A 14,017-nucleotide genomic window follows, 5' to 3' on the forward strand; every position below is an offset into this window, starting at 1 on the left:
ACTACACAATATGTAATACATGAGTCAATATTTTGAATTGTTGGTCAATGTGCACATCCGGTGCTATTCCATTTTTATATACGTCAAAAACTAGGACTGTACTATTTTTCTACAGCTGTGAAAATGGGATCACTGGTAGCCCATTTCCTCTTCAGGACTAAGTGTAATAAAACAGCTCTATAGTGTAATAAAAAGGGGAAAGAAATACTGTTAGCATAGATCATGGTACAGCCCAGATGAAAAAGCAATCCCTCTTGACAATCCAAGTAAATGTGACTTTTAGCCAAACTCAATAACATTCACTGTCCCAGTTGGCCTCGTTTGAGAACACATCGGTGAACACTTTAGTTTTGTGGGCCGTCAGTTTCTTTAGTGTGTGTTGTTTCTTTCTCTAACTCCTTGTCATCTGTGAGACGGTCCTCTTTTTCCAACCGTGCATTCGTCCCCTGGCAAACCTCGTCTTTTCCCTCTTTCACCTCGTCCTCTGACTTCAGCCCATCCATCTCCATCTTTGCCTCCTCACTTGGAAGAGGGGTCAACTCAACAGTGGTATCTGTTAAGGATTTCAGCTGTTGTCTCTCCTGGGTGTTATCTGAGGAGCTAGGTCTGCCATATTGGTAGAGCTGCTCTGTTCTGTGAACCTCACCTCCCTCCTCCAGATCTGTTGCGATCCTTACCCAAACTTTGGGAGCATGACGCGGTTTGGGAGTTTTAGGAGCGCCGGACTGGCCCTCAGTGGGGTTTAATGGGGCTTGAAGTTCAATTGACTTTGAAGCTTTTTTATTCCGCGTCTCTGGTTTTTGCTCTGGTTTTCGCTCTGGTTTTCGAAACTGTCGTCTGAGGAGGACGATGACGGCAATGATGAAGAAATACGAGGAACCACTGAGACATGTGATCAGACCCAGGAAGATGATCCTGAAAATATAGAGACAAAAGATGCACAGAAGGCATTAAAGGGCAGATATCTGTATTGCTATGGTGGAGAAAGTTTTGGAGAAACACTCAACACTTCTATTAGCAAATTCATTTTAGCAATCACGTTCTGTTTGCACATTTGTGGCCCATGTCGTACCTGTACATCTCAGAGTCATAAATGCGACAAGTCCCCCTGCCCCCGCACTTTTTGACTGACCACTTCAGGCATGTTGAATCAATCAGGGCTCCGAAATACACGGGTGCAGGAAGTCCACCTACAGACAAAGTATCGCCCAAATATGCACTGTTACATATTGCAATGGAGAGGAATATTGTGTCCCTCCTCAATCATATTTCTCATATGATCTTATTTTGACTGCCACATGCCAAACTAATACAAAAATGTGCACTCAAACTAGACTAAAGGTGTCATTTTTACCAGAGGAGGGAGCTTTAGTTTTCTGCTTCAGAAACTGTGCTAAAATTGCAAAGCAAGTAAAAAAATTTATTTCACAATTGCAATTGAAAGCAATGAAGCTTACCAAGAGTCCTAGTTACCAAGGCCTGGATACCCAGTGCAAGGGATTTGAGCTCTGGTGAGATGCAGCTATAATTATAAAACAACACAGGGTCATTTGTATAAATCCTTTTGTAGAAATATGCTACACCAATCAGTGTCTTTAAAGGAATAGTTAAAAATACATTTTGGGTAAATATGCTTATTTGCTTTCTTGCCTAGCATAAGATAAGATGATAGATACCACTCTCACGTCTGTATGCTAAATATGAAGCTGCAGCATCAGAACGATGATGTTTATGATGTCACTCATGACTCACTTAGGTTCAAATCATAAGAATGATCTACAGTAGTGCTAATATTCCCACTTCTCATTATTTCCTTCTTGCCAGGAATGGATACACAGACCGTATGATGACCATGTAGCCAGGTGTGGCTCCCAGAGCGTTGATGAAGGAGCTGAGAACAGACACAGCCATGTAGGAGGTAAAACTGCGGCTGCAGTCCTTGGCATGCGGACACTGGCCCAGCCTCACCGATGTACTGCTGCCTGCTGGGAAGGAGGCGGACACACAGCTACAGTTGTGGAAGACCTGGTAGAGAAAGAGAGAGAGAAAACACTGGGAATTAAGTGACAAACAATGACAACAAAATAGTAGATGAATGACTGGATAAACAGGTCACAGAAAAATGTGGGAAGGAGTTGAGTATGGAGGAGTATAGTGGACTACACTTATCTTATGATAACCTTATCAATAATCAACCATTAGGTGACAAATGTGGTTATTTACAGAATTCTGACATGTGGGACCTTAAAACAACAAATGTGATGCAATAATGAGAAATAAGTAATGCAGTTAAACTGAAAGGGCTTTGAATCTGACATTGGTAGTAATTCCAGAGAAAGGAACATGAATTTATGCTTTGATAAAGTAACTACTTGACAGAGAGAGTTGATGAACAGGGAGAGAAAGTGAAGAAATTAATATTGTATTTCTTTGGAGTTTGTAATTGTCTGTGCACACGCTGAAGAAGAGCGCTGCCCGAAACGGATTCGGAGTGCTATCCGAGTAGCTTTATTTATAATTCTTTGGAGTTGTCATGATTCAGTTCTTTCATTCAGTGAAATGTTCAGGGCTGGGTGTGGACTGCTGAGGAGTGTTTCTTTGGAATAAGGGATGTGGGCTGCATGGTATGGCTGATAAACCTTTGCTTAATCAGCTTATGGTGATGTTGCTCAGAAGGTCTTCAGGGTGAAAGAGGATTTTCTAATCATAAAGAGTTCCTATTTCTATAAACACTGTATGTTCATGCATCCACGAGTGCAGCCCTTACTGTGTTCTTGCCGTATCCACTGGAGCCGAGGCAGCCAGCCAAACATGGAGAGATGTAGGTGATGCCGCTGTCTGAGCACACGGGGTCCCACTCGTCTGCTGAACACGAGCAGTTTCTGTTACACTCCGAAAAAAGCATATCCCTGTCGGATGATATACTCTGCGTCCTGCAGGGCAAAAAGGGTTTACATTTTACACTTTGCTGCATTGTATTTTGAGGCTGTGAAAAGGACTTCCTTTGGTACATTATTTTGGTTTGTTAAAGCTGTGGTCACACACCCCTTATGTCTCATCACTGACCCGTTGTATGAGATGGTGAGGCCAGCCATGGGAATGTTATCACACTTGGTGCCAAACTGCAGCAGCAGGAGGAGGTATGCCATGAAGGATGTGGCGAAAGAGAGCTGAGCTCCTGACACCAAACTCAGTTTATACCTCTTCATCAGCAGCCCTCCCAGGAAGATCCCCACAGCCACTGCTGGCAGGTTCAACACACCTAGAAGAAAAACACAGAGGGGGTCTAGACACTGGGAGGCCCCTCTTATAGTTGAAAGTCTCACACTATCAGACACCCTATCATATTTTTCTCTATGAGTGTTTAAGCTTTGAGCAGAAGCGCTCAGTATACCAGGAGACACCAGGCACTGCCAACTGAAGCACTGCCTTTTGAACTTTATCTCAGGGATGCAAACTGCCTAATCATAGAACACTAATCATAGATTATGTTTAGGGCTAACGATTACATTTTCTTAATCGCGATTAATTGTTAATGCTGACAGTCCTATTTATGTTGTAACTCTCTTACAGAGTGTGTGCACATTGCTTTATCTGTTTAAACGTAATCAAACATTTCGCCTTGTAGCCTGGAAATCCAGACCCAAATCCGAAAGATTAAGGGTCTGGCTATGAGTAATGAAAATGGTCCAACTCGAGGGGCGGCACCAAGCATGCATTTGAAAATATCACTGCACGCAATTGGATAACACTACGACCAACGTACTGACTGATTCCGGACTTCGACTTCGCAGCGCTGTCGTCATCTGTTTAGCTCGCCTCTGGCCCGCCTATATCAGATATACCGATGTGATCGGTGCAGCTCGGCTCTAAGGGCATAGGTAATGAGCATTATTACTGAATGCCAGAGTGACTCGCTGAGCAAATTCAAATTGTGCTCTCATGAGAGCTCTGGATTTCCAGGGTAGGTCCCAAGTGAGAAATGTTCACTCTTTCTTTACACACAATACACATATTTGCTTTTTTGCTGAGAGTTAATTGAGAAGATTGATACCTCTCTCATGCCTGTGCGCTAAACAAGAAGCTACAGCCAGGAGACTGTTAGATTAGATTAGTATAACGACTGGAAAAAGCTAGCCTGGCTCTGTCCAAAAGTTAAAAAAAGAAAAAACTGCCTACCAGCTCACTAATTTAAACAACATATCTCAAAAATTAACAAACAATTTAAAATGGTAAAAGGACAAGCTAACTGTTTCCTGTCTTTATAGTATGCTAAGCTAACTGTCTTCTGGGTTTAGCTCCATATTTAGCATAGAGAGCGTTTTCATACAGTCTATGGTAGACTCTCAGCAAAAAATGACACTAATATATATAATACATATTTCCCAAAAATTATTATTATTATGTCTGTATTATTTAAAAAAAAAAAATCTAATCGAAAGCTTGAATTCCGTAACCAATACATCAGACCAGCACATACGGGCAATATCCTCGCTATGGGAAGAACAGAGATGCAAATGTATAATATTTCTATATATAGCAAATAAGTTTATCTATATTTATTTTTCACCTATGAGGAAGTTGGCTCTAGATGCAGACTGTCCAAACTGTTGCTCCATGTATTTGGCTTTGAAGGTGAACAGGCCAATGAAAGAGTTGAACTTCAGGATGCTCCCACAAAGGAGCAGGAAGTAGGTAGGAGTTCCCAACAGGCGCTTCAGCGAGGGGAAAAACCCTGTGGGAGCACATCCAGGGAAAATCAAGCAATGACCATAAAACTGCACTCATGCTGAAATGTATTATAATACCAAATCTGTACTAAATAGTGAATTTGATCAGGAAATGAAATAACGTATCATCAGTGTTCTGTTATAGGAAGAAGAAGAAGAAGAAGAAGAAGAGGAGGATTGTGTCAACCTTTAGCGATGTCAGTCAGCTTGAGGTTGTGATTGTTGTTGGGGGCATCCTCTGTCCCATCTAGGGTCCCACGGGTGGGAGTTGGCTTTGCCGTCGTCTCCCTCTTGCTTTATCAGCGAGCGAGGCAGGAACCAGAAAGGAATGCTGGAGATAAGGAGGAGGGCGGAGGACACCATGAAGCCCATCCACCAGGCACCCACCCAGCGGGCATCTTTAGGAGTGATGGTCACACTTTCTGGATGACAGGAAAGAGCATTTGAGTGCGTACACAGCGGGAACAAGAAGCCTGATATGCGTTTAATTTATCAGTTTCATTTGCAATTTCCATCTGTCACTTCCTTTGTGTGAAGTGACCATATAGAGTATTGCAGGGATGGTGTATTTCCAACTTGGAAGTAAGCATTGCCCTGGTTCCCTCGATATAAAGCAAATGGGATTTTTCCATTTTGCCAGAGTCACCATCTGTCAAAACATGATATTCTAGCCAAAAAGCGTTGTTCCCTTTAAATCTGTCGGCCTGTCTACACAGGAGGCGCTTCATTCTAAATTCATTGTAATTTTTAAAAAACAATTACGCCTTGATTTCAGAAAGAGATAGACTAGAGCAGGCTTCTCATTTCTACCCTGGCGACCGTCAATTTTATCAATGAAGCCATGTAGGAGGTAAATGAAGACTGTCAATTGCAGATTTTATCGGTTGTGTCTAGATGGTAACCCTAGATTTGGGAAAACTCTTGAGAGACTTGCTGCCCATCCAAACACGACCAATTTTATCAGCGGTAGCTGGCTAGCTAATTGAGCTAAGGTTAGCTTTTAGAGACTAACAATGACTGATACATACTGATTCTTTTAAGATTTTTTGGGCGTTTTAGGCCTTTATTTGTATAGGACAACTTAGACTTGAAAGGGGAGAGAGAGGGGGAATGACATGCAGCATATGGCCGCAGGTCGGAGTCGAACCCGCGGACACTGCGTCGAGGAGCAAACCTCTATATATGGGCGACCGCTCTACCAGGTGATCTACCCAGGTGCCCATACATACTTCTTTTAAAACAAACACATTACACTTACCGATATCAACATATCCAATGTCAACATATAGTTTGGCACAATAGGAGCCCAGGAGGAAACCAAACATGGGGCCCAGGAGAGTGATGGTCTGGAGACAAGCTGCAAATAACAAAACAATCAATCGATAAACATTTTGTATGATGCGGTTTGGAAGAGAGGAGGTAAAAAGAGGAATTCTATTAGAACTCCAGTCGGGAATACATCTGGTTGAGAAGGTAAAGGACACACATGACCAGAAAATACTTTCAATCTACGTGTACATTTTAAGAAATGTGTCTGTAGGTTAACACAATTGATGTCATTTGAACCCTTTAAAAATCCCACTGGAAACCCAAAATGAGCAAAAATACCTTACCTATATAGAAGGGTGAGTTTTCCTCTTTAGCAAAGTCGTCGATGTAAGAGATGCCCAGAGGTGTGACCGGGGTTTCTCCGATCCCCCGCAGAGCGTTCCCCAGGAACACATAGATCCACATGTTGGAACCAGACTCTCTCACACAGGCTTCATAAAGACAACACACAATAGGAACACATGATATTGATTACAAAGATCTAGTTTTCACAGACACTGCTTTATAACATCGCTGATGTATTTTAAACAATTTTGTTTAAAATCACCAAAGGTCAGTGCAATTCCTAAACTCAAATGTAGAAAAAGCATCCATTTTTACAAGTAGGTCAAGTCACAACGCAATGCATGTGTGTGCATGTATGTATTGTCTGCACTATTCACAGAGATTCTTATCATAACATTGTTTCTAAAAGAAGACTTTGGTGCATGTGTAAAAGCCCCCCTCCCATTCACAAGTTATTGAGAAAAAGAAACTAAAGGCTCAAACCGCAATGTGGTGCTGATTCAAAAGCTTACATACCACATGTACTGTATGTGACTTCCATATTCTGTTTCTTTCTAAATACATCTCATCCGAATGGCTGAACAGGATCAATACATTATATTCCGTGGGTGTATGATGTGTTTTCAAGAGAAGAAAAATGTATTATTGCTCAACAACAGAAAGGCTGAAGTAGCATCTCAAATATTGAAGAATACATAAACAGATATGTGTCCAAGCTGAATTTATTATCATTCAACATTACACATGTCTGCTTTCTCAGTGATGCTCTATGACCTGATGGTCCCATGTATATTATTCTGTCTTTCTTTTTTCAGCTTTCAGCTCTTGTTGTGCTTAATCTGCAGTCCACACACAAACTGATCCTTGGCACTGTTCATGTGAATACTGCATTAACAACTGTCAGATTCAAATTCTAGATGTTTCAGCTAGGTGATCATTAGCCACCCAAGAGGTGTAGCTTTGGGGTGGATAACTTCAGCGGCTGTGAGCAGAAGGTAGTAGACGGCACGGGAGGTGAGTGGCTCTGAAGCTCAGTCCAGGATCAGTGCATTCCAGGGATGGTTGAAAGAAAGACAGTGAGTTGTTAAGGTTTATGAACCAGGTTTTATGTTAAAGGGGCGCTATGCAGTTTTGGCCATTTCTTCGTTGTTTTCTTGGTTTTTGCTCGCAGGTTTCTCTATAGAGCTCAGCTACAGCTTCGGATTAGACATTTGGCAGCTCCTATGTTTACTCGTGTCTGTCTCCTCGCTCGGTCAGTCTGCTGTTTCCTCTTTCTCTGTTTCTCCGACAATGCTTTCCTAGCTTTCTGCTTTCAGCCATGACAATTAGTTTGTCCCGATTGATTCGTTTAAACTCCACGAGTAGAAAGTAATAACCAGGTTGACAGCTGACTTTTCCACCCATGTGACCAGTACTGTGCGTGTTTTATTGTTAGGTTTGTAATTCTTGTGCTATACTTCTTCTTCAGTTCAAAATACAAGTGCAGATATGTGACTTTGTAAGTATTGACGTAACAACTAAGAATATACAGCAACACTAGCAGCATTTGAGTTTCAAATTTGCACTTTGACGTTTTAATGAGGAGACTGTCCTCTGAAAAACGTCACCATAAGTCGTCTGTTCAAGCAGCAAATACAACGCATATCTAGGTTTATAGTGCGGGGGCCCTCTAGTGGCCATAGTAATTATGATGGGAGCAAAGCAGGAAATAAGGTGACAAAGTATAAGAGCACCGAATTCTGTGTACGGAGGCAGGTTGGGGGTGGTGGATAGGTCAAACAAATACAGGATGTTTACTCTAAAGACCGGGGTTTGTGTCATGTTTAAAAAAGTTAAAGTTTTTTTTTTACTTTATGGAACAAACAAAACTACGCTACCTTCTGCATCCTGCACGACCGTTACGTTGTCTTAGATATGAGGACAAAGAAACGCTCCTGGGTTGTATTAGAGGGTATGAATGAACAACCCATATGGTTTGGAGATGAGTGTATACTACCTTGCATAAAACTGTTGCTTATTGCAGATTTAGATTAACGGACATCCACATTAATGATGGAAATCATTTTGATGGCACCTATTTGAACCATGTGTGTAGCCCACTGTCTTACCTTTGTTGTCTTCCACAGAAGACTCTATCTGAATTTCAGGTACTTCTGTTTTCAGTGGATCCGCACAGGCGGCAATGTTCACACTGTCATTCTGGAAAACCTGAATGATTGTGTTGTACTTGTAACTGTGAAAACCACAATGAGACATTTAAGATCATTTTTAATCATTTTTAATCATTTTTGTTTTGCAAAAGTTTCTAAAAATTGGGCGTTTGTTGATGTTTACCGTCCCATGAAGAAGTGTGTCAGGCCGGTGAGAAAGGACCCTACAGCCATGACCAAACAGCCCACAGCAATGAATCTGGGCCGATGTAGCTTGGCCCCAAAATAGCTGACCACAGCAAGAAACAACAAGTTGCCTACCTCCAAGAAAGAGAAACCGAGAGAGCAGAAGAAAACCCTATACATTTAGAGAATCGTCAGCTACAGAGTCACACAGAAAACGTGGCAGAAACAAAACTGATCAGATACACAAAAGATTAGGGTTAAATAAACCGATCAATGGTACCCATCTCAAAACTGCCATCTATGAGTCCAATGTGCATGCTGGAAAGGTCGAAACGTCTCTCAATCTGGGTGATGGAGCTCTTCATGTAGGTTCCTGCCAGAGCCTTGGAAAAGGAGGCGAAGGACAGCGCCACAATAAACAACTAGAAAACACAAGGGAGAACATAAATCATCAAAATAGGCTGATTATTTATTTATATTACATCCAAGTGTATGAAAAGTTGTCTGTCATTTTCTGATAAATATCCACCATTTAATGCTATAGGCCTGTGGTTTCTGCCTCCTCCTCTGCAGCCTCCACATCCTTTGGATTTGAATCTATGTATGGGCACCCTGGAGTTCCTTTATTACTAAATTAATTCCCATCTGGGATTATTGCAATTCTCCAGCATGTTCTGCTATGCACAGTATTTCACCTATTACACTGTATTGCTACAGATCATTCCATTTTCAGCTTTATAACTTGATTGGGATGGACTCAATCTGACAGGTCTGGACCACTGTGAATTCTCTTGAAAATCCTTAATTAGAGCTTATAAACTATGTGTATATTTTATTTTACTGTTAGGGTGTATTTGGTGATGATTCTGAAAATTTGCTTTTCAATCCAATATCAACAGACTGAGCTCCGGACCCCTTGAGGAAAAAAAAAGTCTTGGGTGAAATTGTTGTATCGATGTGTTTTTTGGAGAAACGCTCCATTAACTTTGCACATTTTGATGTAGTGCTGCAATCAGGCAAGTTCGAGTTCCGGCCTGATACTGAAGTGTTTGACAAAAGTTGATATGCTGATCCAGAGTAGAAATGTGGCCTGCAAAGATTTTCGAAAACATCAAGATCAGCTCTTGGCTTGATTCAACATAATTTTGGGGGAAAGCATATCTCTATAAATGTTCAATTGACCAAAAACTGATGACACTGCGTTTGACATTTTAAGCATTACATCCATTTCCCATCTATACACGCTTATCAAAGTTTGGCTGCTTGCTGTGAGGGGGCAGTGTAAACAACTGCACCATCGTGTTGCCTTTTAGGCTTTTAATTCATGGTTTTATCTAGAGCAATTTACCCTGATGGCATCAACAGAATGAACTTTAGCCAAAGAATTTCTAATAAGGGAAGAACTTCCACTCGCTGGATACTTCTGGCTTCTGAACTGGTTGCAGTTTCACTCTGGTTCCATATGAGGGCTCACAGGTGAGTGTAGAATGAATGGTGGTCTATGGAGCTATACCCCCTCAAAATCCATTTTCTCAGGATATCATTTTTTGTCTAGTAATTTGAATGTTACATTCAAAAGGGGAGGCTAAGAAAATACACACCTAGATTTTTTTAAAGTCGCTTTTTTGTTCTAAAAAGCCTTTTAAAATGTCAATGACGTCATACACATATACGGCCAGACATTCTGGTTCCGCTTCGGATGCCGTCAAGCGGGATCTCTGGTCGTAATCAGTCCTTCACTGACCAATCAGCATTCATTAGCAGAATGCTAGCGTGTTATGGGCAACAACGACTCAACCTGTAAGAAATCGAAAGGACACAAGTACTCGTTCATTCAACTTTTGACCTATAATCCATGTTGAACTTACAAAAACTACAATCAAATCTGAGATTTATCAACGACAATCGGGCGAAAGAGACAAATTTAGCCGTCTAGCTCGATAGAGTCCCATTCATTTTGCACTCACCTGCGATCACCCCCAGTGGAACTCTGGTGGAACTGCAACCAAATTCGGTACAATGGGGCTAAATAGGGAGTGAACAGGCTTTCCCTAGACGGGCTCTGCTTTAGCCCATGAAGAAGAACAGAATTACAAGTAACCAGCAGAGGAGTGTTGATTACAGAAAGCTTTTCGTTTTTTACTTTGAGAGTGGAGATGCCAGAGCGTTTCCTGGTCCCCTGATCAGGGACACACAGAGCCTGCTGGCTGGTCATATTGTCTCCGTCTTCGACTGCTGCTTCCTCCATCCTACACTCAACGATTGTCTGCCGGTCTATCTACCTGTCCTCAGGCCACTGCAAGAAAAGCACACATCGACAATACATAGACAAATGAGGTCAGGCTAATGATAAGGAAAATGAGTTTTGACTGAATTCACTCTTTAATACTATGATGTGTTAAATCACAACATTTTTAACAGCTTATATTATCTCCAGTAGTGAATGGTAGACCTACTTAAAGGAAGAGTTTAACATTTTGGGATATAATCTAATTTCCTTTCTTGCTGAGAGTTAGAGGAGAAGATCAATACCACGGTCATGTTTGTATGGTAAATATGTAGCTGGAGCCAGTGAGCCTGTTAGCCCAGCTTAGCATAAAGACTGGTAACAGGGTTAAATAGCTAGCCTGGTTCATTTCAAAGCTAACAAAATCTTCCTATACCAGCACCTTGAAAGCCCACTTATTGACACTTAACATCTCATTTATTTCTTGTTTCTTCATGCTAAGCTAAGCTAACCAGTTGTTTGTTGTAGCTACATTTTTATCTACGAATGGGTCTCATCCAGCTCTCGAACATGAATAAGAATATTTCCTTGTATATTTCAACTATTTCTTTAAACTTGGTTTATCCACTCATTTCATATATCTCATGCATACATTTTGTATATTTAGATGTATTCATAGTACACGTAGTATCTAACAACTATTCATTTTCTGAAAAATGTAACTGATTTTTTTCAAAAATCGTCAGTTGTTTACTTACAGCAATGATCATCTGCAAATAGACATACTTTTTCATAGTTTTTCAGTCATCACTACATTAGTAATCTGCATAATAATGTATCTTACAATATTTGACAGTTTAAAGGAGCTCAGATTCTCAGTCATTTGCTACAGTATGAGCATATAAAAGTACAATTGTAATGGTTAAAAAGAGATACATTTTAACAATCAGTATCAACTTATGAGGAGGTTTATGGCCAATGCCATAATGCCAATCATGTCACTTCATTCTCTAATGTCTGAATTTGTAAAGTGAGTGGGGAAAAAGCAGCTGTACCGGTACCTGTGTTAACTCCACCAGCTTCTCCTCACAATCCTCTCCGCTCAGTCAACTTCAGGAGCTGCTGCAGGTTGAATCCATAACAGAGAGTAAAATGGTTTCCGATATCGACTCATTTGTCCTCTGGAAAACTTGAGAGGGTAGTCCAGGGGGAAGGGGGGAGCTAATATAAAGTACTCAATTAACCAGTATGTGTTTCACCTCATAACTCCAATAATCCCCCTCAGGTTTAGCATAGTTAATACTCAGAAGCGCAGCCTGCCTTTAAAGTCAGATCCAATCTTGGCCAGCGAGTCTTATCAGAGGAATTCAAATTATGTTATAAATAGAGAAATAGATTACAAAATCACTACTGCAAAGCATACTGAGGAAGTTTATAAAAATAGCTAGTGCATCACCAGGGCAGGTGGGGTGGGGGGGTGCAGGGGGTGCAGGGTCGGCCCTCTCTTCTTCTTCTGCTCCTCTGTAAGCAGATATTTGTCTCCCCTCCTACTGAGAGGAGGAAAACCTGCTCTCCCCAATCTCCTATTCTCCTGTGTGAGGTCAGAGCAGTTCCTTGGAAGCAGCGGGACAAAGGGCCTCACACATTTTTATTCCACACACATGGCCATTCCAGGAGGGGGACAGCAACAAGAGGGGGGAGATGGAAAGGGGAGACAGATTGGTAACTTCAAACCAGGCCCTTTGGATTTATTTATTTTTCCCAAAGGCAAAATAGTAGATGCGTGTTGCTTTAAACAGGAATTTTTAAAAGAGCTGTATACGAAATCAGGTTAAGTCATATCAAGAATATATATCATTATCTCCTAATAACACTTATAAAATACATATTGCACTAGGACACTTTAACCTAAAATCAACCCCATTCAGATTTGCTGAATTGCTTTGATGAAGATCCTTAAAAATGGAACAGAGTGTCAGTATTAACAGTGTGTCTTAGTGTATACCATACAGGGAATGCTGTATTAGTCCAGTGGCCGGTGGGGGGGTTCAGGCAGCCAGGCAGCAGGTCACTCAATCAGCTTTGGCCCTGCACAAATTCCAAAGATTAAGATTAGAGCATTCACATTCCTGCACGGCAACAGTGAAGGAAGTGTTTACCACTTTCCCTATTCTGAAAAAATGATACTTGGCTCTGGAATTTTGCATTTGGTGTTTTACCTGTCTTTTATCACTGTAGTTCCAGGTGCTTTCAGACAGGAATGCAGTTTGTCACTGCATCAGGGCGCCATGAGACCATCTGCAAGTTAGTACATAGGTACTGTTTTTAACATGCTTTTTAAAATTCTACATTACAAAATGTCCTGTCTGACTGGCTATAGTGTGTACAAATAGAAGCTGAGACACCTTCAGTGGTATTGCAGTACCTTTCAGTGGATATTTTGTTGTAGAGTGTAGCCTGCTGGTGAAACCAGACGCTGCACAGTCTCACAGATTCATGAGCAACAAGACATCGAGGAAAAATGAAATTATGGTAGGTGGAAAAATTTAATAAAGGGTATGAATACAGAAGAGCTTATATAATTTCCATTTAAGGCTAAAATAGAAATGTTGACGAATTTAAAAATCTTACCTACACTAAAGTAAAGCATTACTGGGCTATTGGTGACAAAAGGGTTTAGCAATCATACAGTATTGTAATTACTGGTCATAACCGTTACAGTAAACATAAATAAAAAATAAACATTTAGTCCATTAAAAGAAAGAGTGTTTGTGGTGAGGCACAAAGTAAACAAAGAGGAGTTAGTTTGACGGCCCTGGTTATGTAATAACAACCTTCAACGTTAACACTCTTGTTATGTTTAAGTTGAAAAAATCGAGAAAAGTAAAAAGTAGTTTTTTCTCTTTTGCTGCCAAACATTGCATAAATAAAGTTGACTTTCAATACAAGCCTGAACAGACGAGGTGTCATCTCTATTTATGAACATCATCCCATGAAAAAAAGTTTAAAAATGCAAAAAGAAATTATGTTTTGTATCTAGGTTTTTTCCAATGTACACACAAAAAAGAGTCTGAACATGTATTTTTTATGAAAAATGAGTGAATCATCCT

The 14,017-nt window shown here is 40.8% G+C and overlaps 1 protein-coding gene across 1 annotated transcript; it reads right to left on the reverse strand.

Moving 5' to 3' along the window:
- Positions 1-48: 48 nt before the first annotated feature.
- slco1e1 (solute carrier organic anion transporter family, member 1E1) lies at positions 49-10,946 on the reverse strand. The gene is given in 15 exon segments (XM_078242535.1): positions 49-915; positions 1,073-1,190; positions 1,458-1,522; positions 1,841-2,025; positions 2,768-2,933; positions 3,067-3,262; positions 4,571-4,735; positions 4,918-4,993; positions 4,995-5,152; positions 5,989-6,087; positions 6,344-6,490; positions 8,453-8,577; positions 8,679-8,811; positions 8,961-9,102; positions 10,824-10,946. Coding segments are annotated over 15 exon segments (2,451 nt in total). The 5' UTR covers positions 10,929-10,946; the 3' UTR covers positions 49-344.
- Between the last annotated feature and the right edge of the window lie 3,071 nt (positions 10,947-14,017).

This window comes from Sander vitreus, chromosome 23 (assembly GCF_031162955.1).
Source record: "Sander vitreus isolate 19-12246 chromosome 23, sanVit1, whole genome shotgun sequence".
Lineage (NCBI taxonomy): Eukaryota > Metazoa > Chordata > Actinopteri > Perciformes > Percidae > Sander > Sander vitreus.